Source organism: Falco biarmicus, chromosome 1 (genome assembly GCF_023638135.1).
Source record: "Falco biarmicus isolate bFalBia1 chromosome 1, bFalBia1.pri, whole genome shotgun sequence".
Classification (NCBI taxonomy): Eukaryota; Metazoa; Chordata; class Aves; order Falconiformes; family Falconidae; genus Falco; species Falco biarmicus.
The window spans coordinates 125,991,484-126,017,583 of record NC_079288.1 but is presented as its reverse complement, the minus strand read 5'-3'; the positions used below and the strand labels follow the sequence as shown (position 1 = coordinate 126,017,583).

The 26,100-nt window shown below is 44.0% G+C and overlaps 1 protein-coding gene across 2 annotated transcripts in view; it reads right to left on the bottom strand.

Moving 5' to 3' along the window:
• VEGFC (vascular endothelial growth factor C) overlaps positions 1 to 25,244 on the bottom strand; it is an 82,275-nt gene extending 57,031 nt beyond the window's left edge. The window contains exon 1 of one of the 2 annotated variants that reach the window (XM_056326409.1): positions 24,550 to 25,244. In XM_056326409.1, the coding sequence (XP_056182384.1) occupies positions 24,550 to 24,984 (435 nt within the window). In that variant the 5' untranslated portion in view covers positions 24,985 to 25,244. Of the gene's footprint in view, positions 1 to 23,884; positions 24,038 to 24,549 lie in introns of those variants that run through there. The other variant, XM_056326410.1, reaches the window with a different exon arrangement.
• Between the last annotated feature and the right edge of the window lie 856 nt (positions 25,245 to 26,100).

Sequence of the window (26,100 nt, the reverse complement as noted above, 5' to 3'; positions counted from 1 at the left end):
GTACATGATGCTTCAGCCGCATTCACAGGCTGGGAAGGGGACTCGATAGCTGAAAGGAGCATTTTCTCGAGAAGTGTTTTGTATGAAGTGCTACAGGTTTTCTAAGTATAGCCTCTTCACGAGGGAATGAAAGGAGAAGGACAAATGCCCACAGCAGAACTTCCATGCCACGGCTACTGCAGCCTGGAATTTCAAAGCAGCTCTAATGCACTCACCAACAAAAAAAAAAGTAATTATATATATACATTATATAATATATATAAATATAAATTATATTTATAATATGTATAAAAATTATGTATTTATTGTAAAGAGCCGCCTCACAGCACCCAGGCTGCCCATCACCCTGCACCCACCTGCGCTTTCACTGTGCTTCTCGGAAGACAAGACAAAACTCCATTCTATAAGGGTTTTCTGACCTGTAACACCAAACACCTGACGTACACTGCAGACGTACCTAATGTACTTTTATCACACGCCACACGAAACAGCGCTTGGTCTGGCTACAAGTACCCGGCTGATAAAATAAGCCGGGGCTGCCTGCTCCATCTAACGGTGCTCAGCACCCTCAGCCGCAACGTTTCACTGCACTCCGCTACACCTGCTTGCCAGTTTGACAAGGTAGCGTGTCCCAGCACCCACTGCACATGTAGGGTCATTTGGGACCCACGCAGGACCACCACCAAGGGGCATCTGCCCAGGAACCCCACTATGCTGGCGCATGCCAAGGGCATCTCACAGAGCCTGACAAGCTCGAGTTTTACACAAGGTGCAACGGGCACTTCCATCTCAGAACTATGCGTAGTGGAAGGGGTCAGCGGCCATTTTTACCCGTGGTTTAGTGTCCTGAATGTTTGCCTAGGAAATGGCGATCCATTATTCCAGCACAGTTTTCACCAGAAGTTCAAAACCACTCAATGAGCCTTACCAGATGCTGGGTTCCACACGCTGTCTTGCTCTGCACTAGGCTGCTACCCAAGGTCTCAGTACCTATAGGTTACGTATAGAGCAAGGTCATGCTGGCTCACAGGATCTGGCCATTAGCAGCTTGTTGCTCTTTTTCCCCGTTCTGTTGGCACTGAAAGAGCAGACCCTTGATCTTTTTTACCCAAAAGTATAACCAAGAGTAAAGGCTTGAGATTTGTACTGAGGATATTTTGTTCCTTTCTACGTGTGGATCTGCACGTAAGCTTGCAGACTGGGACAAAAATACAGATCGCATTCTGTTTTCACATTAGTGCAAGCCCAGAGTAAACTACTGCCTTAATAAATTTATTTGGGATCTACAACTGAGTAAATAAAAGAATATCAGCCAAAATAACTCTTATGATTTATAGATTTAACTTTAGTTTATGATTTCTAAACTCCTTAACAGATCCGAATAGTCACATATTCTTGATACAAAAAGTGTATTCCGCGTTGTTTAGCATACTTTGTTTAGGAAAAGTAGTGCATTTCTATTTAAATATATAACAAATTAGTTGCCTAAATACACTGCTTGAAAGCTTACTTCTTTTTTTTTCTGTTAGCAATATTGCCAAATCTTATTTTCATCTTCAAACAGAGCTTTTACTGTTTTACTTAAAGCTCCTGGAGCAATCACAATTCAAACTTTCACATATGCTTCTATACAAAACACAGCAATGACAAAAACCTGAAAAATGCAATACTTCTTCCAAAGCCAGAAAGGTCATTTGGACTGAGGTGCCCAAAATTACTGACTGGATTTGGCTCAGTAGACTAATTCCTTCTGCACATAGCTACAGCTTCCTCCCTCCTGTCCTCTTGATACTTCTAGATATAAATAAGGGCAAGCTGGGGCTGCACGAATTATTCGCACAGCTTGCTCCCTGTCATAACGTTTATGGAAAGATCACAGCTCTTCTGTCTTCACTTAACTAGAAACTGGCAAGCCATGACGATAGCTGCTCTAGTTTACTGGTGTATGATGGATGAATGTCTGCTCACATAAAAGCGGCATGTGTGCTTGTAAGAGGACAGGTAAGGACATGAAGGACATGTAAGAGGCAGCGCACAGTCTCTGATCGTGTAATGGGACAGCCATTACAATGGAGAGAGACGCCCATATGTTACCTGCTGATGAGCAGGTCAGGATGAAGTCATGTTTGGATGTGTCACTTGAATAAAACAGACTGCTATTATCAGCTGATGTAACAGGAAATAACTACATCTTGGTCTTGTACGTTTATACTTCATTAATTCCCCATGTTCTCTCACATCGCGCACTAACGGGATCACCCCACCTCAAAGCAAAAAGAGGATGTGACAAGCAGACAGTTAAAGACAAGAACAACAACCCGCAATGCCTAACTGTTTCTGTGTGACAGCTGTAAAATTAATGTAGCATTATGAATGGCAATAACCAAATGATTACGCAGTATTTATCACAAGACAAGACTGGCTGAAATCTAACCCCCCCAATCAAATAACTGGTTTAAAATAAAGAAAAGGGGGTTGTGTGTGTGTGTGTGTAGGAGAGTTGCACCTCCCCACCAAGACTCAATTACACAGTGCAGCTCAAACTCTTTGCCATTGAAGACTGGCAAGACATAACAAAGGAATAACACAGGAATTTGGCAGACTTGGGGTGGGTGAGTATATAAATGGATAATAAACTTGGAGGGCTAGAGTTACCCTGGCTCAGCCCTAATCTGCTGTGTGACAAAAGCCAAAAGATGCAACTGGAAAAAAGCATCTCTCCACTTCAAATGCAGTCGTTCGGCATCCACAACAGAATCGGATGAAATACTAACCCAGACGGACTTCAGCATGGTATTTCTAATGCTTTTTTGTACTTGTCAGACCAAAGAGGATTTCAGCGTGCCATACTGTATGTGCCTATACAAAGGTATGCTGCTTGGAGGGTCAGGTACACCAAAGAAAGATTGTCTGCTCTGACCTCCTGCATGCAATGGCCATTTTCATCTGTGCATCTCAGCACTGAATCGAACCTCTTAGAAACATACAGGCTCCTACCCGACAGCATCTAGACTGGATGATCAGAATAGGTGCTAACTTCACCATTTCCCTTAACAGTTTATTCCAAAGAGTAGTCACTTTCACAGTTCAGAAGAAAAAAAGAAACAAACCAGAAAACCAAATGCAGTGTCTCTGACTTCAGTTTTTAGTTTCTGCTATGCCTTCTGCCATGTTACACTTTCTCTTTTCCAAAGATTTCCACATGCTTTTCCCAGTCATCTTTTGTTCTGCAACTCTTTAAGACTCTCAGTAGCAGTTACCTTCCTCTCTCCCCTTTATTGTTACATGCCTATTTCCCCCAACTCAATTTTTCAGTGCAGGTTCCTCTGCAGAACTCAAAACTGGGAGACAGTAGCTCAGTAGCTGCCTTACTAGCACCACAGACAGGGAGGGGAGGAGGGTATGTTTCTGCTGCAACCCACTGTTGGTCCCTTCTACGTGTGTGAGGTTCTGATGATCCTGTTTCAGTGACAACATTCTAATGAAGAAACACACAGAAATGTATTTACTGCGGCTCTTAAATCTTCTAGCACTACTATCCATTATTTAGTCTTCTAATAGTATATATATAATATATATATAATGTAACAAGTATATTCAATCTTAATTACTAGAAGGCAAATCACAGTTTTGTTAAGAGTGATGCATTTAAAGTATCACTGTTTTGCTTGGCTAGACTCATGATTGTTCACATTTGGGACTGCCAGCATTTTACTGCAGCAGGGTTTGCGTATGTGATGCAGCAGTGACATGGGCAGCACTTCTGTGACAGTAATGTGTGTTTGTTTATTGCTCTCCCTATCTTTATAGGTTGTCATTTTACAGGCGACATAAAACGCTTGCAATTTATTACTAAGGCCATTCAAACTAGCATGGTATGACAGCTGAACTATTCTACAAGTTAAAGTTTCCAGGCTTTCAAGAAGATATTTTCTCTAATGCTTTGTTTCTGCCAATGCTCATTGCCAATCATAAATATGAGGCCTGACAGGACCAGGGTTATTATGCTGAAAAATAAAGGCACTCTACTGGATTTGGAGTAAGGTTTTTAATTGATTCATTTCCAGTTTCCTTTCTAAAGAAGTTAAACAGCCTTCTGCCATAAAAACGTGAATGGGGGAATACAGAGAATTGCATTCAGTGCTCCTCATTTTTCATTATTTTCTATGAAATTATCACTTGGAGCACTGGGGCAGAGAACTGCACTCCAAGTACAAATTACGGTGGCTTTTGGTTTTTCTGTGGGGTTTTTTTTGTAATTATGGTCTACTAAAAGTATCCTTTTTTTCCATTTAAAGCAGAGAGATGCATTATATTACACGTCAGTTGGGTGCAAATATGAGAAAAGAATACAGAAACTGTGAAACACTTCTGACTCAGATGAAATGACTAAGTGTGAGAGGTGACTCAGGTCTCATTTCTTCACTCAGAATACATTTATTGAAGGAGCATGAAGATGAAGCCAGTGCGTAGGAGCAGGAGTGAAGGAGACCCCAGCTTTGACATCTTGAGTTAGCAGAGCATAGGCAGCTCTGATTCAGTGGCACTGCCACCAAGCTCTCCAAGTGTATATAAAGGTACATTTGTAAACAGTCTATTTAGTTATGGAACGAGAGTTCTAAGCATGCATGCACTTCAGTCTGTGCAGATCAGGGAATAAAGACCTGGAAAATTACTCACTAGTATCAGACTAATAAAAGAAAGGTTAAGTCAATCACTTCTATCTCATGCATATCTTTACCAACTTTTATACTAAGAAGTGATCTCCGATGCAATACGGTATTTTAAGTAAGAACAGCCAAAGTTAGCTCAACTCAGCCTACTATTCACTGCATCAGATAGAGTGGACACCATGATTTGACCAGATGTTCAGTCAGGCAGCTAATAATTAGAAAAGCATATATAAACAGACACTATTTTGGCTCAAAAATGTTTCTTCCAAATAAAAACATTACTCCTCCTGATAATGCATGTTTAATGCACTCTACTGTAGTTCAATAGTATACTTACATATGAGTATATAGGCTCAAAATCTTGACATCTATAAAATATTAATAAACATAGGAAGTGAATAACCTGGAGTCTTAATATATACCTAAGTACAATGGTCTCATCAAGACTGTGACAAGTATAATTACTAGCTCCTGAAAAATACCTTGTCAGCCTGCAATTAGAGTCTCTCCCACATTTATCACAGTTGGTAAGAAAGATTTAGCCATTGTGTAAAAAAATAGGCAGTTAAGGAAAAAAAAAATAATTGGAAATAAATACCTATTTTAACGACTATTTCCATTTTAATTTTGTTTTGCTCATGAATCTTTATTTTCTAAGTTGTAACTGACCTATTGGAAACCAAATCGTAAAATCAGAAGCAATCATTTCACCGAAAAAAATTGAGTAATTTTACTCATCTACAGTAGAATTGTCAGCTGACAGTTTTAAGGACACATTAAATATCTTGAAAATAAAAAGATCTATGTGTATATATACACACATTTTGTGTGCGTGCATATGTGTGTTCCTGTGTCATACATATAAAGGTGGGGACAGCATCATTATATTCTATAGATAGAATTTCCAATTCTAATCTATAGTTGGTAATTAAGCAACGGCATCCGGATACAAAGCAATACATTAAAACTATGACCTCAGGAAATTCCACACTAAAATTATCTCTCCTTTAATTCCACTGTATTAGCACTGAATGGGAATCAAGACAACAGCTGGTGTTGAGTATCGGATGCATTGATCTAATGCACAGTTTATTAAAAAAGCCCACACTTCAGACTCTCTCAGCATGGAATACGTTATGTAGTGTTCCTATTAACCTTAATTTATGGCTATGTGTTGCTGGAGCTGTAGGAATAATTGGATAGCAGCTCCCATCTCTTCCCTGCTGCTGCTTTTCTTCATCCCTTTCACCTTCTTCAGCCATTTGCTATTTATAACTAGCACCAACCAAAGGGATTGAAATGTTAAGCAATACCTCAGTACTTCAGCAACCTTTCAAACGTGGTCTGAGGACAAAAGCTTCATATACTTAAGAAAAATCCCTCAGCAATTTCAGCAAAGAGGATGTGGAAAACACTGAACGCAACTGAAAAGCGTTGCTGTAGTTACACAAGATAATGCACACAGGCACGCTTATTTAATGCCCCCACCCCAATCAGTACACCCACTTGAAAGTGGTAACTTTTGAAACCTGGAATTTCTGAAGAAATGTTGAAACTGTGGCTGATGAGGTCATGTCATGTATTCCTTGTAAGTGCCTGGCTCCGTCTTTTAGCTACAACAGAGTCCAGACAGCCTGACTCAGTTGCTTAACCTTTAAGCAGATAGAGTGAGATAAAGCAAATCAATAATTGCAAAGTTTTTTCACAGAATTACTGCCTCCTTCAAGGTGTTTTCTGCTCTAAGGCTATTCTTCCACGGGACATTGCAAAGTGGAAAGAAAATAGGCCCTTGCGGCCGAGTGAGCAGTAACCACTGTGACCTGAAGTTGCTGATAAATGTCCAAGACTACCACCAAAAAAACCCGCCTGCCTCTACTCTTTCTAATGCCAACTGCTCATTCCTGCTCTCCCGCAAGTCCTCGTCTCCTGTGCAGACACAACCACACGTGAGGCCAAGAGGTAAAGCAGACTGAAAAAGCTGTCCAAGTATTCCTTAACACTCACATCTTCCTGCCACGCAAAAGCTGTCATTCAGATCACGGTCCCAGTGCAGTTCCCCACACACTCATACTGGCCCTCACCAAGGGACAGAGCAGGGAACAAAGAAGCAAGTAGGTGATGGGCGCGCTGGTCGGGCTAGCGGCACCAAACTACATGGGTTTAAGCAGCTAACTTCAACTGGAACTGCTCCGTTTTTTCACCACTTAAGACCTTGTTTCTAGCGGTTTATTCAAAGATTTTGACAGACTTTAACCTGAAGCTTGATTTTTCCACTGAGGAACTGTCTTAGCGCCTGTTCCTTGTCCACATTAAAACAGTGCAGCCTCCTCAGTGAAGATTTGTATCATCTTCAACTGACAGAGAAGTATAACCTGGAGCGATAGAAAGGCCAAATTAAAACCAGAGGGTGCCTCAGGGGCATACTTTGTCTCAGCAAAATTTGCCCAACAAGGAAGCACTACAGCTGAGGAAAATCCAGTAAATACTGGCAGATTGATCTGCTAAAACACAAGAAGGTTGAGGGAACGATCGGTACGTGTTCCCTGCAGCTGCTGAACGAGAGCTGCTCTGCAGGTATAGCTCTGGTCCGCAGCAGATGACAAAGGGACAGCATTGAGGTTTTTCGTTTGTGCACTCTCGGTGATTTCAGAGCAGACAGCTAAAAGGGAGAAACTTGAGCGTAAAGGAACAGAAAGCAGAAAAAGGCTGTCTGCCCTGAGAAAAGAGTGAGGAAAAAAAAAAGAAAGGACACCAAGAGAGGGATCAGAACTGAAGTCTGCAGCTGAAGCTTCAATCTCAAGAGACTGGGAGAAGCAGGCAGAGGAAGCTGTGCTCTGAAGCTAGTGAGAGTGACAGGGGAAAGAGAGGACACTACAGAGGGACCTGGGTTGGCACTGAATTTGCTATGCAGAGACAAAACGTCAAAGGAATCAAAGAGCTGTGACAGCCTGGTGCAGCTTCATTGCCATTTATTCCCATGAGAAAGGGCAATTAAAAGTTAGGATGACACGTAAGGAGAAGGGAAGAGAGAGATGAAATTATTTCACAGTTCAAAGAAGAGGAGAAGCAAGTAGTAAAGAAAGCAGGGAGGAAACAGAGATATATTTAAAACACAGGAGCTGCTCAAGAGGTGGAAGACAGAAGCCTAAAGGCATAGCCTGCTGCCCCCTCGGCTATTTCAGTACTTGCACTGCGCAGCCTTGAATAGGCAAAAACCACCCAAAGGTCTTATGGCACAGCCTTCCATCTCTTCAGCTGCATCAGCTTCCTTCCAGTTCACAGCTCTTAAATCAAGTCCAGCATGGCCAGCACATGCTGCGGGGAGGGAGGTGGCAGCACTTCGGCTGGCGCCCCTTTACCCCCGCTCTCCATACAAAGCCCGCTCAGTCAGATGGAGGAGTAAAGTCAGAGAAGAAGGATGGAACCAGCTGGGACCTGGGGTGACAGCGAGGAGCAGGTAAGGGAAAGGCAGCGCTCCCCACGCTTTGGGAAGCTGCTCACACAGGCCCATCCCCACTGAAGACTGTCCGCTGGACTCCGACGACAGAACCGGGGGCATTTTTGTTGATCTTTTCAAAGCCCCTGAACATCAGGCAACTCCAAGATTATGAGAAGAACATCACACAAAAAATGGAGGAATGTAGCCCGCCAGACATACTCGCTGCTGTAAATGGCCAAATGTGGAAGAAACAGTAGTGCCTGCCAGAGAGACGTAAAATATACTAGAGTTCCCAAAACTGGGATAAGGACTATAAGACTCAATCCATCTGTAATTTCCAGATTTTTTTTTTATTATTTTTTAATTCTAGCACTGTGCAACTTCTGAACCCTTGATTTTTATTGAAGTAGCAAATCGTAGCGTACATATTCGTATACATCACGCATTGAAGGTTGCAATGCCTGGTGGTACTACTATATTTATCTTGGCTCTAAGCGAGTGTATTATTTGTGCGGGACGACTGCAAAATATTGATTATAAATCTTCATATTGTAGCTGGAGAAAGGTTTCCAGACACCGAATTCATGTCACTGAAAGTCCAAGTACAAAGTAGAAGGTAAACAGTATTTGATTATGTCCTTCTATTAGTTTAACAGGGAACACAATCACTTTACTTGCAGTACTTCTATAATTTTGGACAACTACTTCCATTCAATGTTAACAGGAATAATAACCCAACAAAGGCTGGGCTTACAAACTGTCAGCATAAGTTTAACTGCACATGAACTGCACAGATTTTGTTGCAATAATCCACCTGTTCACAAATACGTCATTAACCAGATCACCCTCTCGCTACATAGGACACACCCACTGTACTATCTAATCACAAAGAAAGCAGAGTGGAAGCTTAATAGTTGATCCTAGGCCACCTCCTGCAGGAAACATAGCTGACTAGTTAAATTAGCAATGTAGTCTAGTATTACCAGCCCTTCACTTTAATATTACTGAATTTTGTATGTAGGTAAGGAAAGGAGGAAAAAAAAATACAAAAAAGCAAAATTACTTTGCTCAGTAAGACCTACATAAATACTCTCATTACTTGCAAAAATTAAATGAAACAGACACTTTTATTGGAATAAACTGTTCACATTGGCAGTCACCGTTCATGAGGATGTGTTTGTGTGGAGGTAATATACCCACAAAAGAAGCACTGTAACCATGCATGTGACTACTCCTAATTGATTTTGCAACACAGTAAATCAAGTTCAGTCACTATAAGTGATTTACCTAAAATATTTCTTTTAACATGTAAAAGTACTCATAAGTAAACTGTTGCACGGTCTCTATAATCCAGCATAAATCCCTGCTGCTACCAAAAGGAGTACCCTTATCCTACCTCCCCCATGCCACCTTGTCCAACACATAGAGGGAGGAGTAAGAACTAGGGGAACAGGGACAGGCAGGCTTCTGGCTAGTGCATCTCTCCTGTCAAACTCATGCTACAAGTCCAGCCTTATTTACCACAGCCCAGATGTAATGCAGTAACTTGTCACTTATATACGCTGCCTTCTTCAGCTACTACGGTTGGACTCAGAGAGGTATGACCAATTACACCTTTATAGTGGTGTTACTTAGAGCAGCATAATTACACTAGGAAATTAATTTATTTCACACAACTCTTACGTAAAAATACTGCAATTTCAGTAACAAAACCCCCTCAAAAACCAAAAACATAAACCAACATTTGTCCTTCCCAGGTACAGCTCTGACAGAGTTTGCAATGAGATAAAGAAAGTGCCCTTAAAAGAGGGTGGTAGAAATTTCTCACACTCTTTGTGATCAACTGAGTAGAACCAGAGAGGTTGCAGGGCTTTCTTGTTTGTTTGTTTTTGTACAATTTCCCACAAGACACTGAAACCAATATTGCAGTCCAGCTAAAGCATTTCCATTTCAGAGTATCAGGATGCTATCTGCATGGTAATTGTGATTTTATGAAAGGATGTGGGAAAATAATCTCGAGCAGTGGGTAAGAGTAGTTCTGCCTGAAACTCAGTCACTGTAACAATTACCAAAATGAAAGTTTATTAATTTCAGTTTTCTTTCAAGATTGTTATTCAGCTATCAGTACAAGTCTTATAAGATAAGCAATTAGTTCCACATCTTAGTAAGACTATGCATTTACTTTAAAATCCTCAAAACTGCACTAACTCATCAAGTGAAAGGGAAATTCCCATTCTAATGAAACCAGTTAGCTAATGAACACACCTTGCTCTGGCTCAGAATAAGCTTCCATTTCAATAACTACCTCATTAGGCAGCTGAAAAATTAAAAAAAATATTTTTATGATCACTTTATATGTATAAGTGTTTACAAGAGCATGCATTAAACTGTCCACAGGTTTGGGGCTGTATGACAATGTAACAGATTTTAAGGAATTCATTCTGCATGTTATTTATGAAAGGCAAGAGAATAAAATCAAAGCTAAATAGTTTACACAGTTGTAGTAAAGAATATGAAAAATAATAGTAGAATTCAATAGGTTAACACAAACATAGAAGAAGTATTTAGAAGAAAAAAACCTGATTATTAACCAGAACTTCAATTTTATTCAATGTATCACTTGTTGGATAATATCTCTATGATAACAATAAGGATTTAAGCATAAATGCCTCAGTGGAACCCTTAGTAAGATGCACAAATTCCTCATAGCAGCACATGGTACTTCTCTAGTGAGACAGAAGAAAGATCTCTCAACACCATGAAGAAGGAGGAACAATGAATGCAAGGAGAGAAAAAAAAAAAATCCAAAGCCTAAAAGACTTCATTTTCTTTGGGAGAGGGCAGAAGGTTCTAAGGGGGTAACGGTGGATGTCTGCTCAAGCTCACATTATATAACCCCTTAATCTGAAGGGTTGCCCTTAATTTTCTTATCTCCTCACTCCTCCTGGAACAGGAGAAAAAGAGAATTAAAGGAAATTTGTGATCCAGCTGTTTAGGATCCAACTCCACCTTCCTCTAAATATTCCTGCAACTCTTCCCATACTTGTCTATGGAGTAAGGCATCAAGAGCAAGACAGGATCTCATGGTTTACTCCTGTACTTGGCACTGTACCTGTGTTCACCAAGTGGCATTTGGAAGATGGAATTTCCTACAAACAAATCCATAGTAAGGGTTCCAGGCAGCATATTAGCATCCTAAAAGGGCTACAGGTTTTGATTCGAGGAAAATAGTGCCCAAAGCTGGCAAAACCACAGGCAGACAGCAACTGAAGAGACACCATGCATGTAATAAAGGTCTAAAAATGAAAACAGAATCAGCCTCTTAGCGAAGGGGGTGGGGGGATATCTGACATTGGACCCAGTCCCTGCGACTGGCCAAAATATAAACCACACATTTGTATCTGATTGAAAAAACACATCTGTATTTGATTGAAATGTAAGTATGAAAGTATTAAATGACACATTTATGTTTCTTCTTTAGTCTTTGAAAATTTCACGACATTTACCCCATATATCCCAAAATAAACAACAAAATTTATTTTCTAAGTGCTGAAAATAAATTTTGTGCCCATGTAACACACAAGATTCAAAGAAGAGGTAAGTAGAGAATATTATCAGATACTGTAAGTCACCAAAATCAAAGAAGTTCCACTGTACCCAAACGGGCGCCGTCCTGGTATGAAGTAGTTCAGTATCTACTAACCACTAGTCTTCATAGACAGATCCATGGACAAGATGTCCATGAAGAGATACTGGAGGACAGAGGCAGGGGCATGTCTGTTAACACCCTCAGTCGGGTATGAAGGGAGCAGTGTGCCTTAAGCCCCAGTGTGTTCCTCAAACAGGACAGCATGTGTTGCTGAGACTGGCAGAGGCCAAACACTTGCCTGTGCAGACCATAATTCTGCCCTAGTGGGGTGTTTCTTATATTCATATGCTTTAAGCAATGCTTGACGTGTATCTGAGCATTTGCAAGCGTATGAAGGTTCCTGATAAATTTGCATAGTCGAATGCACCCAGTTAGTGCATGTAACTAAGCTGTCACAAATCTTGCCTGACAGTAACATCATACTGTTAACGGGTATAAACAACCTTTGCGAGACTGCTGGCATATTTCACAGATCACTGAGAGCACATCCCATTTCATAAAAAATCATTAAGGACATTAAAGATACAGGTCACGTAACTCAGAAGATGGCTAGTCCCATTAAATCTCTCACTGCGCACATGTGGCAGGCAGAAACACATTCAAAGCATAATGAACACACAGGTTAAATAATCATACATCATCTTGAAACAGGCCCCTAAGAACAGCTTTTATGTGAATTTTGAGGAAGTAGTAATAACTATGAAATGCCTTCCCCCATCCAGTTCTTCAGTATAAATATGGGTAGTTCTTTAAAAGAGACATTTTAATCATACTCACATCTGACATGTTACAAAATACTCTACGATCAAGACACTTTTAAAATAAATGTAAGTGGAATTATTAGGAAAGAGAACAAAACATCATTGTGTCTGTGGCGTTCCACAGTGGAATCCAGTGTGCAGACTGGCTCTCCCCTCTCCTTGTTCTACAGTTTCAAAGAGAAATAAACGTACGAAGTCAGATGATCAAAGGTAAGGAACAGGTTCATTACAAAAAGCAGTCTGCCTAACTGAAGGATCTTTAGCCTAAGAAACAATGAGAGGAGGACTCAAAAACCACAAGCAGTACAAACAGAATTGTTCCAGGCCTCGTCCAGGACAAGGACTGGATAAGTTTCATAAATAATTAACAGGTGTCAGGCTCAAGACAAGCAAAGGGAATGGTTCTTTCAGTTCTGAGGCTTTTTTTTTTTTAATTTACTATTCTATATAGTAAACAGAACATCCACTCAAAGTCAAACTTCTTGATACCAAAAGGTGTTGATGTCAAAAGCTTCTGTGGGTTCAATAAGCACCTAGATAACACGTAGGATAAAAGTCAACTGAAAGCTATTAAATAAAAGAAAACAAAGTAATCCCCCCTCACTCCCCCATCATTTAAGGCAAGGAAGTCCACAGCTGCCAACAGTCTGTAAGCATGTAGTGACACTTTCCATTTCTTTGCTCAGAAGGATGTTGTCAAGTAGGTCCCGTAATTTGGCAGGGCCTTGGATGGTAAGGGCATAAATAAAAAGAGAAGTCCAGCCAAAAAAACCCCGAAGAGGTACTGGAAGAGGCAGAAGAGTGGCTGTAGCCAGGTGCACGTTGCCATGGGTGCCCTTTCACTAAAAAAACCACGATGAGCCTGGGGACCCTGTAAACGTCCAACGCCTGCTAATGGCTTTTCCAGCTGAAGTCCCCAGCTGGCCAAGGAACAAGCGGCAGGTACATGCCGGCATCCCCGGGTTTCAGAGCTTCTCCTGAACATGGCCTGTGGGACACAAGGCTGAAGAAACAAAGCAAGCAGAGCACAAATCTCTCAAGCCGTTTCCATGGGATGGCTGGGGAAAAAACAGCTGGATGTTGCACAAGCTCCCTACGTGGGATTCAAGCAGGGCAGCTCACAGGACAGAAGATATAAGGAAAAATAAAAAAAAAAAAAAAAAAGAAATGTTTAGGGGCCAGGACTCAGTGGGTGCTGCCTTCTTGCAGGAAAAGACATGCCTATGGCCGAAGGGCAGCTTTCACCTGCAAGCAACTGGGGAGAAGGGGCTGTGAGGGGGAAGGTGTGACAGATTTCTCCTCATGCTGTGCACGAGGTTTCCAACGCCACTCTCCGTCATCCTCTGCCACACCAGTGGGGCACACTGTGCACATTTAGCGGCTGTGCAGCTGGGGCTCTCCAACAAGATGATACCCTGTGTTGGATACCGTTGAAAAGGGCATATAGGGCTAACCAGGTGTTTTGTCTGACCGGGTACAGCCATTCCTCTACTCTTACATGACTTCAACACTCAAAGTAAATAACCATAAGCCAACTAATCATGGAGTAAAGCAGCAACTTACAGGCTCCAGGGAAAAATATATATCATCTGTTTGTCATAAGAGATGAGGATTTGAAAATTTCATTAATTTTCTGAAACCGTTAACTAAGATATTCAGAGAGTTTCATTACTACAAAGAGCCTTTTTTATGCTGTTAATCCACATTAGTAATGACTGTTCAGTTTAGTTTTCCTAATTCTTTAGTTCCACCTGATGCAACAGAATGGCCTAACTCTTCCTTCCTCTGAAGCATGATCCTGCCCCCTGAAAATCCTTTGTTGCTCCTTCCTCTACCTCCTGCTCCAAGACTGTGGTTCAGTGTGCCTTTACTGGCTTATGAGCCCGTCCACAGATACTTTGGAAAGGAAAATACTCAGAACTTCTCTAAAGCTTTTTATTCCTTTCATTTTTTTTTAGTGATGTGAACACCTGGGGGAAGGGGGGAAGCTGGATTCTCATTAAAGATCCTCATAATTTTCACACATTAGAGAAAAATAGACAGCTCTTCTAAGGCAAGGGGAAAAAAAAAAAAAGCAGCATTTTTTCATGCATTGCTTTCCACACCTTTTAGCTGTGCAGGCTGCATTTACTCTCACTTGAGCACCACAGTACTGGAGGGAACAGTAACTGCAGGGACAACCCTTTATCAACCGATTCGCCACTCTACTGCAGCCCGATGTCAGTCAGAGTCCAGACCGTTCACCAAACCCACCTCCTTCAGCACAGACACGGTGAATCCCCTCCTAAGAGGGGTCCAGACAACCTCACGTGCCCAATAACTACTAACATAGCATTCCTGGCAGGCCAAGGCAATTGCAGGGAGACAGCCAGGCACTGCCTACCCGCAGTGTGCACCACAGGAGCCCAGACCTTTCACAACTGTGCGTTCAAACCATACATTCTCATGTCTCAGGGCGCACCTGGGGACGCAAGGCAGAAGGCACAAACTCAGCATCACTAACACTCCAGCAAGCAAGGAAGTAGACCCTTGGAGGATTTGACTTTGAGCCTAACCTCTCGGCTTTTGCTGCCCGTCCAGTTTAGACGAAACCTCCATGAAAGGCCATGAGACTTTACAAAGGAGACAGGCCAATACGCACCATATTCAGTCGTGTCAGTGGAATATTTAGCAGCTGTTAATGCTCTCCTGAAAGCTGTGCCCCATGGCTTGCACAACAGGCTTCTTGGTATTTTTAAATGCACCAACATTTTGCTCTTCTCTAGCCAGCTAGAAACACACCCAACTGGAAAGACAAAATAATTGTCTGTTGCTATCTTCCTTCCTGGAAAAAACACTTCTCCATGTTTGCTGAATCTACTGTGATTCCACAGCGTAAGCCTGCTTATTACTAACAAGATAGCCTTGTTTCCTTCAAATCACAGAATATTTCAATGATATGAAGGAAATAAAATCAGCCTTACGGCAAAGAGATATTGAAATCTTAACACGTGCACCTCAACATACACGAATAAACTGAAAGTAAATGGTCACGTTTGTCCCGCAGCAGCACACTGCCTGTTACGCAAGATTCGCTGGGGTGGGGTCAAGAGGAAGTAGGCTCCGGTTTAATTTGGAAACATCTGTCCCCAGGCAAGGGACACACGTCAATAAGGCGCCACCTCGCAAGTTTATTTCTTGGTTTCCTTAGACAGTTAATTGCACTGCTAATCAAACGGTAAGCAGCGATTCTGCAAGTGTTATACATCGTCTCCATCAAGAGTCTCAGCACTGCTAAATATACAGGCAAAGTATGTTTCTGTCAAGTGCGTCTGCAGCCAGCTACAAATACATGTAACTGGAATGACTGAAGTTCATTTTCTTCCTTTATTATTTCTAAGCATAAACAGCAGAAGTGGCATTCTCTAAGTAACAGTGAGCATGCAAATAAGCAGAGATTTTATCCTCAGCAGTACACCAAATAATGATGATCCTTTTAGGGCTACAAAATATAAACACCTTCTTTGGCTTCCAGTGAAACCTACTTTCATGGTATCCTCCCAGTTTCCAATTCACAGCAGCCACAAAGCTGTAACACAGTTTGCAATACTCAACAGCTGTTAGTCAAGAAGAATGACAGTCAAGACTAGTGAATTCTCAGAGCTCCAAAGGCAACACTTCCAAAGAAAATATATCTGTTTAAAAAAACTCTTAAAATTACTTCCAATGTTCTTGTGGCGAGAAACATCCTCTCCATTTTTTTAAGGAACAAACAAAACCAAAGCTGTTCAAGCAACTTTTTGCTTACAATTTTCTTCGCTCCTCAAGCTTTATGTTTTAAAATCTTCAGATTTTTTTTCTTTCTCCATGTTAATATGCATATATTTAGATCTTTAATATGCATACAGCACAAAGCAAGACTACCTACATGGCCAGCTCCTGGAACTCAGATTTGTTTGAGCACTTTCCAGTGCAGGTAAGCGTGAATCTGAGTTGACAGATCCCAGGCTTGGTACTCAGGAGCTGCACGGACAGGACAGCAGGTTCACAGCAGTGTCCCTTTGGGCTTGCTCTGGGTCACAGGGGAGCTAGCAAAGGGAACCCACGTACAGCGCCCTATCACTGCTTCCTCGGCAAGAATCTTGTAAGATCCAAGAACCCAGTGGGCGAAGCAGGGATGTGGATCCCACTGCCCGCAGACAGCACACCTTGAACAACACCTACCAGCTTTTCTTCATGTGATTGTGTATATGGGTAATGAATATTAGCCACCTACTTGGAAAGGGGTGAATGAATCTTACTTGAATTATAATACAAAATTATATACATTTTATATACTGTAATTAATGTTTGACCTGGAAGTAATTAATACCTTAACCTCTAAAACTGCTGCGCTTTGTCTCTCTAATAAGACTCTTCAGCAAACTGTAGAGCTCACTTACCAGCTGTATCTGGCTCAGTCAATTTCAAACATACACACACACACTAAACAAACAAACAAACAAACCCCTCAAACATGTCATTGTTTACACAAATGAGTAAGTAGATGGCAGCTAACACCTGAAGCTGTATTTGGCCAGTTCTTCTCGCTTTAAGTACCATGACTAGTGCAGCAAGTACATTCTGGATAGCTGGAGCAGTCCACCACAAATATATTTGCTCTGCTGAATTGTCCAGTCAAAGAAAGTTGAAGGACACCAGAGTAGTTTTGCTGCTTCCGAATGATCTGCTTTTCCGCAGGCTTGGCCAGGGGAGTGGAACTGAAGCTCAAGATGGGAGGCTGTTGCTCAGGGCTTCCACGTCTTGCTGCACACTATCCCCGGCAGAACCTGAGGCGTTGCTGCTTTTTCTGGCTTGGCACATGGGTTTGGCTCTGTTGCTTCGTGCTCCATCTGTCTGAGCCCTGAACTCTGGCAGCGTAAGCGCGGCGAGCCATCCCGTGCCTCTCTTGAAGAGCCAAAGCAGCCGCCCGTTCTGCCCTTCTGTGGCAGCGCGGCACAGCCACCCTGCCCAGGAAAGCCCTTCCTTCCAGGGGCGTTCACACTCGCTTTTCACCAGCTTCAAAGGTGTAACACCGGTCACCTCCAGATGCTAGAACAGAACAGAACATCCCAGTTGGAAGGGACCTACAGCAGCCATCTAGTCGGGCTGCCTCATGGGTTCAGGGCTGGCCAAGAGTTGCAGCGTGCTCTTCAGGGCACCGTCCAAATGCCTCTTAAACATGGGCAGGCCCGGGGCACGGAGCCCCTCCCCAGGAAGCCTGTTCCAGCGTTTGCTCACCCTCTCCCTACGGAAATGCTTCCTAATGTCCAGTCTAAAGCTGCCCTGGCGCAGCTGGGAACCATTCCCAGGGATCGCCGGATCCCAGGGATCGAGAAGAGCGCCGCACCTCCCTCTCCTCTCCGCTGCCCCTCCTCAGGCAGCCGCAGAGAGCCAGGAGGTCGCCCCTCGGCCTCTTTTTCTCCAGACCAGACACCCCCAAAGTCCTCAGCCGCTCCCCACAGGACATGCCCCCAGCCCTTTCACCAGCTTTGTTGTCCCCCTCTGGAGGCCTCCAGGGACCTTCCCATCCTTCCTGAATGGCGGGGCCCAGGCCTGCCCACGGCGCTCGGGGTGAGGCTGCACCATGGCCGAACGCGGCGGGACAGTTGGGTACCTATTCTTTTTGACCATCTTTACAAGTCTCCCAAAACTTTCACACATATACATAGAGGGGATGAGGGGGGTTACTATGGATCTTTTTTTTTTTTTTGGGGGGGGGGGGGGGGGGGGAGAAAAAAAAAAGATGAAATAGCCAAATGCTACATTTGTTCTCAGAAGCAATCTCTTCTGCTGAATTCCTCTCCGTCTCTCAACAAATTCTCAGATAAAGGAAGTCAAAGAATGAAACCGTTTAATGGTGTAAAGGATTTTGTTCTAGATGATACCAAACTCCTGAAATTTCTTATTTTGCAACGCTGCCACAAGCAGGTAGGAGTAACACAGGGGGTGCCACACTTGTGATGCCAGAAGGAAACAGCCACATCCCTTGCTCCCCAGCAGCCGTCTGGTGTCTTCCAAGAATTGTCCAATTCTTTGCCAGTATTTTCCCTCGCCCAGGATAAAAAGCCCTTCTTTAGTCAATGAGGAACAGGATGCAAAACACCTTCAATACTTTTTAAGCTGCATCCTCGCAGTCAGGCCATTTGAAAATTGTCACTGAGTAGGTGAAGCCATTACGTGAACAATATGGAGTACTATAAGGCATGAGGTGACAATATAATATATAATTCATATATATATTATAATTCATATCATTGACTTCCCCAAGCAATCATCTTTCATTGAAGTTAACCACAATCAGGATCCCAAAAATTTCCTGCAGAACTTGTATTGAATTAGTAACTACATCTAGGAAGATAACATATCCTAAAACAGAATTTACCCATACTCAGCGAAGACCACAATATAGCCAAAATACAGCCGCTACTATTATTTTTTTAAATTCAGTTATCAAAGGTGTTCTTCCTGTGTTTTGTCCTCCTCCCTCCCCAGAGGACACCATTCCTCTTGGTTACTTCACTAAAGAGAAGCAACTTAACAAAACATTCCTTCACTCCACTGGCAATTGCTGTCTCTGCAATTACATAAATAAATATTTATAAGGAGTTATAGCCATCTTAGACAAGTCAGGAAGTGCTAAAAGAGAAAAAAATTACTCCAGAGCTAGGCGGATTGGTTTAAAATTATTACAATGGAAGAGTAGAAGAATAAATGGCTTACAGTTTAGTTATTTCCTAACTAAAGTCTGAAATGCAACAGAGGGGGAAAAAATAGCCACACAAATATTAAGACAGTAGAAAAAATTATGGTGACAGATAAACACAAGGCAAGAAACGCAAGCTGACAAATTCATATACAATAGGAATTCAAACAACAGTCCCCCATGGTTCCCCCTGTTTTAAATTAAAATTCTGTTGCAATTTATGCAACCATTAGTGCCTTTGAAGCACATAGACACATATATGGAGGGCAACCTGGTATTACATATCACTCAGGTTAGAAGGTGGAATTAGGGGGGAAAAAAAAAAAAAGAGAAAAAAGTACTGATGTTTATCATAGATAGTGAACACAATCATACCTACTCTACTCACTAAAAACCCAATACCTTACCAAACCAAACTTCTAAGAAGCAACTTAGGCTTCGAAAGAGCTTACAACTGTCATATAACGACCTTGCTTGGAATTTCTTATAATTAATTCTACAAACAGCTGTAGCAATTTTTTTACATTGCATGGGATATTAAACTTCATAGAATATCAGCCTGGCTTCAGTTGGATCCCTTTGTTCCAAGCATTTTGCTTTAATGGATCACTGACCACATTCAAAAGAGCAGCAGCCAAACACAAGGTTCTAGACAGACTTCCTACCCTGGGTGCAGGGTATCAGTGGGAGGGGATTACTACCACCACCCTCAGATGCAACAGCCCGAAGAACAAGTTCTAGTTTGTTTTTACTACAATAAGCAGACACACCACCCTGATGAACAAGTAAGGCTTTCAAACATGCACTGAACCCAAGCGAACGTAAAAATACTTTTTTTTTTTTTTGACGGGATGTTTCTGTACGCCTCCAAGCACTCGAGGTAGTTAAGGTGATCCCCAGAGCATTTTCAGAGCCTTCAGAAGTGCGTTTGTCAGCAGCAATCCCATGAAGTCCTTCACAGGCACACAAGTGTACTTACACAAGATACCCAGGCATGCACACGCCTACACTGAGAACTAGAGTGTGCCATGAGCTCTTAGAACTTCGCATTGTACTCTACTCACACAGAAAGCTAGGCCAGGGTTTAATAATAATGTTTGCAGAAGCACTGTTTAGTCTTTATAGCAGGTCCCGTTGTATTACTTATGTCCATCCCATTGTATCTGATACAAATTGTGCTTCTAAAAAAAAAAGACAGCATCTTTCTGTGTGCACGTGTGTGTCTGAGAAAAGGAGACTGGCTACTCACACAAAAAGGAAAGTTGCAACAGACAAAACAGCAACAGCAGAAAGAAGTAGCATTCTCCCCATGCAATTTAGCACTGCTTGAGTACTGGAGTGAGGTTTACGCTTGTATTGAGAGCAGAAAATCTAGCCTCCTCTCTCACCAGTGCATGTAACATCACAACGCAGAGTAAGGCAACACTTCACAGACTTAAGAGGTGGCCATAAAACCAACACGTTTGAGATCACACCATCAAGATAGAGTGGCAGGAGGAAACCCCATAAACTGACACACTGCTTTTCCCCCCACTCCCACACCAACAGCATTTAAAATCCATTAGTCATCAACTAGCCACATTTTATGATTAGGTCAGATTTAAAATAATCTTAAAATACTAATAATTTAAAAAAAAGTTATCTCTCAGCTGAGGTAGCATCCAAGATAAATGGCAGTCAATTAAACACACCTGTTTCCATTGCAGAAAGCAAATCACTGAGTCACAGCACAAAGACTGTTCTGTACCTCGTTGCTATCTGTGTAAAGAGGCCCCAATGCTGCTTTCAGGGATGCACCTTACAACAGGCAAATAACATTTCCACTTGCTAGTCCCATTCTAATACACAACTCAGAATTCTCACATTAAACCTCTCAAAACTGTGTGGGTCAGCTGACCAGTATTGCTCTTGTATAATCCTAAGGGTTTGACTATGCAACAATATGAAGTGCAGCTACAGCAAGCCCTCCCGGCTGTGTGGCTTCTTTCCAATTACCGTTAGCACACTAACTGACTCCTGCTGTCGTTATCCTCTTACCATTAATGCAGTCTAGGTACATGCTACTGTCACACCTTCATTTCAATAACCCAGGACATTTTAATACACGCTCAGAATGCCTGTGTAGTCCTTCCAGTTCGTTCTGAAACCTTCAGCAAACAAGCAAGCATTATTTTACTTACTGTAGATACTGTGCCCTCCCAGGTAGACAGCCTATACCCAGCACAGGTTCCCAGTTCAAAACTACCTAAAGAACAAGTTTAATAGACTAAACACACTGTAAGAGTTATTAACATCTGAATAGACAGTACAAGGAGCTAAAGTTCCAAGTCACTGGTATCACACAGCTGCTCACCCTCTCCTTGCTACGGCTGCTCCGAGCATCTCTGCTGGGCATACTCCCCAAGCTGCGGGGAGTCTGGGGACAGGAGGGCTGGTTCCCCCATTTCACCTTCAGCAGAAAGAACTGAAATACCAGGTTGCCTTCCACAGCAGCAACATCGGGGGAGCTGGGGGCCGCCTAGCCTCCTGTCCTGTCGGGAGAGGTGGTGAGCAGCTGCCAGGGGGTCACCTCATCAGGTCAACCTACCTGCACTGCAGGAGGTCTCAAAGAGGTGATTTACAGGTGAGATTCATTCCTATCCCACTGAGCACACAGTTCAGCTGAAAAGTATTAATCTGGGCCCTGTAAGCTTGTTAAATAATGAACTTTATCCTCAGGCTGAAAAAAAAGGGGGGGGGGGGGGGGAGGCAGCGTTGCACAATTTTTATCAGTGCCCACTTGCTGCAGAACATGCCCTTGCAAGACATGCATATGAAGAACTACTATTATTTATACCTGTAATATTTCCAAGTTGCTGCAAATCTCTAGGACAAGATTAATGCATAACACTTACCTGTATAAAAACATAATACCCTTATTTTCTTCCCAGGTTTTCCTCCCATGTTAGAGGACCCTCAACTTCATACTTATTTTTAAAATGTTGCTGAAGCTGAGGTCCTTAAGATAGCAGTAAAGAAAGATATTGTGAAAGAGCTGACCCAAAAGGCTGCATGATCTGCACTTGGGCATCAGTTTAATGTACAGCAGTATGGTGTATGGATGGAAAGTAAAAACAGAGAAAGCATAGTATCTATGCACACAAACTCAAGTGGTCATGCATTTTTCATTGAAGTTAAGAAAGTTCAAGCAGATGGCTTTTTATTGACAATATAATCATATTTTCCTTGAACAATTACATAAGAGTTTACTTACTTAATCCTTTCATAATTACTTCAGACATTCATCTCAACATGCTCTCATCACAGGCACAAATATGCACAGTACTCAACCAATTCCAGCAATAGCAACAAACTCTCAACCAAAACTTCCAACATGACTAAGTCTGCTTGGATCCAGAGACATTCTTTCTCTCTCTCTCTGCTACTCACCAGTAGTCAGGCACAAAAACATTTTTCTGTTAACATAATAGCTTAACACATGCTCTCCCACTCACTTCCCGGTCTCTTGACCTTTCTTCCTTCGGTTTGCTGACAGTTCCCCTTTTTCCAGGGAGCACTTGCACTTCCTCACAATGCACTACAGCGGCAGCTCCCAAGGACTCTGAGGTTCCTTCAAGAAACAGAGTGACTGTCCACAACACGTGCATGGGAACCTATACCGCATCACTTAGGAGAACACCTTCGCTACCAGCTGTTCAATCTCGGCAGCTGTGGTGCACAAAGTACGCACAGTACTCCAGTTTAGAGTCTTTCTACCTTCTCAGCATAAACCATTCTGAGGCTTTACAGCTCACGTGCCAGTTTCACCCAGTAAATAATGACTTACAGTCATGGCCTGGAAAGGCTTGAGGTATTTTTACCCTTCACTAAGTTGTATTTTGGGTTGTTGTGTTGTTTTTTTTTTATAAATAGTTTAAGTGATAAGAGTGACCAGCTGGATTGATTCTGTGTTCCAATTTTAAATACTTACATTTAAAAAATACTTGATAAACACTTAAGCAATATGATCACTGATAGCACGTTAGCATTCGGAACGTTGCAGCGTAAGCATTCGGCTGTAATTAAAGTATTTTAAAAGAGACTACAGTAAACTCAGTAACCTTTTCCATGCAGAGTATTATTTGAAAAGCATGAACTCTGTGAACAATATACGGTCTACAGCAGTTTGAATACCTGAAATAAATACAGCTAATGTACGCTATCAGAACTTGACTTCCCATGTAGTTACGATAAAATCTCCCAAGCTTTTCCATTCAGTAAAACAAACAGCATGAGAAAAACACCTAAAAATCAGAATATCTGCTCAACTTTTAATGCACACACTTCCCTCCCTGCCCCATACTGCAGTGTATAATGAATGAGCTGGGTCATCACTGCCTTCACTAAGTATTTCAGAAATCTTTCAAAACAACAAGACGAGAGTAAGAGTTGTTAGAAGCCCAGACATCAAAGAACTTCCCAATAACGCCGCGTGTTCATACAGCCACAGGCATCGGGTTTATGCATCAGCATACCGGGAACTGCAAACCCACAAGTACCAAAGTACTGGGAATTCTACGTTATGAAACTTCCTATGCAAAGAGAAAGTAACGCAGAATTATAAGTATTTGTGGCTGGAACTGAGAATTTAAGCCCAACCTTCAGCATGCGCCGGGGCAGAACGAACATTTTCAGACCCGAGTGTCACCTTGCACCTCTCGGCAACTCCGTCACGCAGCAGCAACTCACCCGCAGCGTCAGTAACTCCAAGACGCTTTTCAACAAATGGAAATTCCCGGGGTTTGTTGTCACCGTCCCCCCACACCTCCCTCGCCGCTTGCTGCTGCGCTCAGCTGCTCCTCGGCGCGCCGCCGCCGGACCCCGCCGCCAGGCAGCCCCGGCACGGCCGCCACCCGCCCGCGGGGGTGCCGCCGCGGCCCGGGGGTCCCGCCCCGTCCGAGCTCCGCTGCGAACGGCGGCGCCGCGGCCGGGCCAGCCCGCCGGGCAGCCCCAGCACCACGGCCGGCGCGGAGCCCTCGGGCTGCCTCTGCCCATCAGGTGTTTTGCGTTTCTTTGTAAGTACGGCTGTTCCCCGTGCAACCTTCCCTCCAGCAGCCCTGAAAACCCAGGCAATTTTTTGTGTGTCCTTAAAAGATATCCTTCTCTCACATGTAAAGGACAGCAGCGCACACACACACACACAAAAAGAAAAAAAAAAAAAAAGTCTTCTCCCAAGTATTTTCCTCGGTGGGATTTCCAAGAGGTCCGTTCAAACGGGCCGGGAGCCACACGCGCTGGCATCTGCGGCCGGGGCACGGGCTTACCTTTACCTCTCCCGCGTCGGGCTCCTCCTCGTAGTAGCCCTGGCCGGACTCGTAGGCGGCGGCGGCGGCCGGCTGCCGGGGTCCCAGGAGCACGGCGCCGGCGGCGAGGCAGCAACCCAGGGAGAGCACCTCCAGCAAGTGCATTGTGCGAGGGCGGCGGGGCGGGCGCGCAGCCGGGCCGCGGGGCGCTTGGAGGAATGCAGGCGAAATTACGAGGCTCCTTCTCTTCCTCTCCCCCCCCTCGTTCGCTGTCCTCTCCCCCCTCCCTCCCCTCGCAATATCCAAGGCAGTAAAATCCGTGGGATGGAGAAGACGCGGTAGCAGCAGCTCCCAGGCGCCTGCGGGGGAGCTCCCAACTTTCCCAGCCGCTTTACAAATTCTCACCGAAGTTACCCGGAGTTTGCCAGGTAGAAAACCCACCAGGAAACCGGACATCCGAGGCTGCGCTCACTCGGGAGCAGGGGAGGTGGAAAGCACAGAGAGGAGGAGGAGGAGGGAAGGGAAGGGAAGGAGAGGAGCGAGCGGCCGAGCGGGACCGAGCGGCCGGTCGCACCCGCGGCGCTGCCTTCGCCCCGGGCCGGGCCGGGCCGCGGGGGCTCCGCTCCGCCCGCCGCCGAGGTCTCTCCGGACGCTGTCAGCGGCAGCGCGGCCTGGGGGTGCGCGGCGGCGCCGGGGGCTGCGCGGCGGCGCCGGGGGCCGCGCATGGCGAAAGCGCCCTCTGCCTGCGCGGCGAGCGGCGGGCCGCCGGCGGCCTTCCTCCTCCTCCTCCTCCTCCTCCTCCTCCCGCTGCTGCTGCTGCGGCGCCGCCTGCCGCTGGCGCTGCGCTGGCGCCCCGGGGAGCGGAGCGCCCCGCACCGCGGGCAACGGGCCGCCCGTGCCGGAGGGGGCCGAGCAGGCCGGGCCCCGCAGTGCCCCGGGGCGCAGGCGGCCCCGCGCAGCCCGGCTCGGCCCGCCCCGAGGGGACAGCGAAGTGCCCCCTTGGGTCGTTCTGCTCGGAAACCAACGGGTGAAGCTGGGCAAAGCGCACACAAGGAAATCGTGCACCAAAATTGCTGTTAATCCTAACGGGCTCGTGCGGAGCAGCGCCGGCAGCCTCGCTGGGGCGAGTGTGCGGGGTTTTTTTGGCCAGAGAGAAAAAGATTTGGCCATCCTAGAAACGGAATAATCCAAAGAGTGCCGTATTTACTCGTAGCCTTCCTATCGGTGACCTATCACAAGCCCTCTTTGAACAGAAGTTACACCCCATTCAGAGCCCTAAATAAAACAGCGTAGATACTGTGTTCCAGTTACACTGTGATTAGAAGTGGAAAAAAACCCCCAAAAAACCAACAGTAAAACCAAAAGAGATTGCACATTGGTAAACAAAGCAACACACTACAGCCTGCCCGAATCTCAGCTACAAAAAGGAAGAAGTTCTATTCCCTGTACTATTATCTTTGCTCAATGTGAACAGCATTATTGAACCACGTGTAAATATTTAGAAAGCATTTCAAATTATTCTGCATCACTTATACGTATTTTGGTAACAAGATTGTATGGGAACGAACTGTG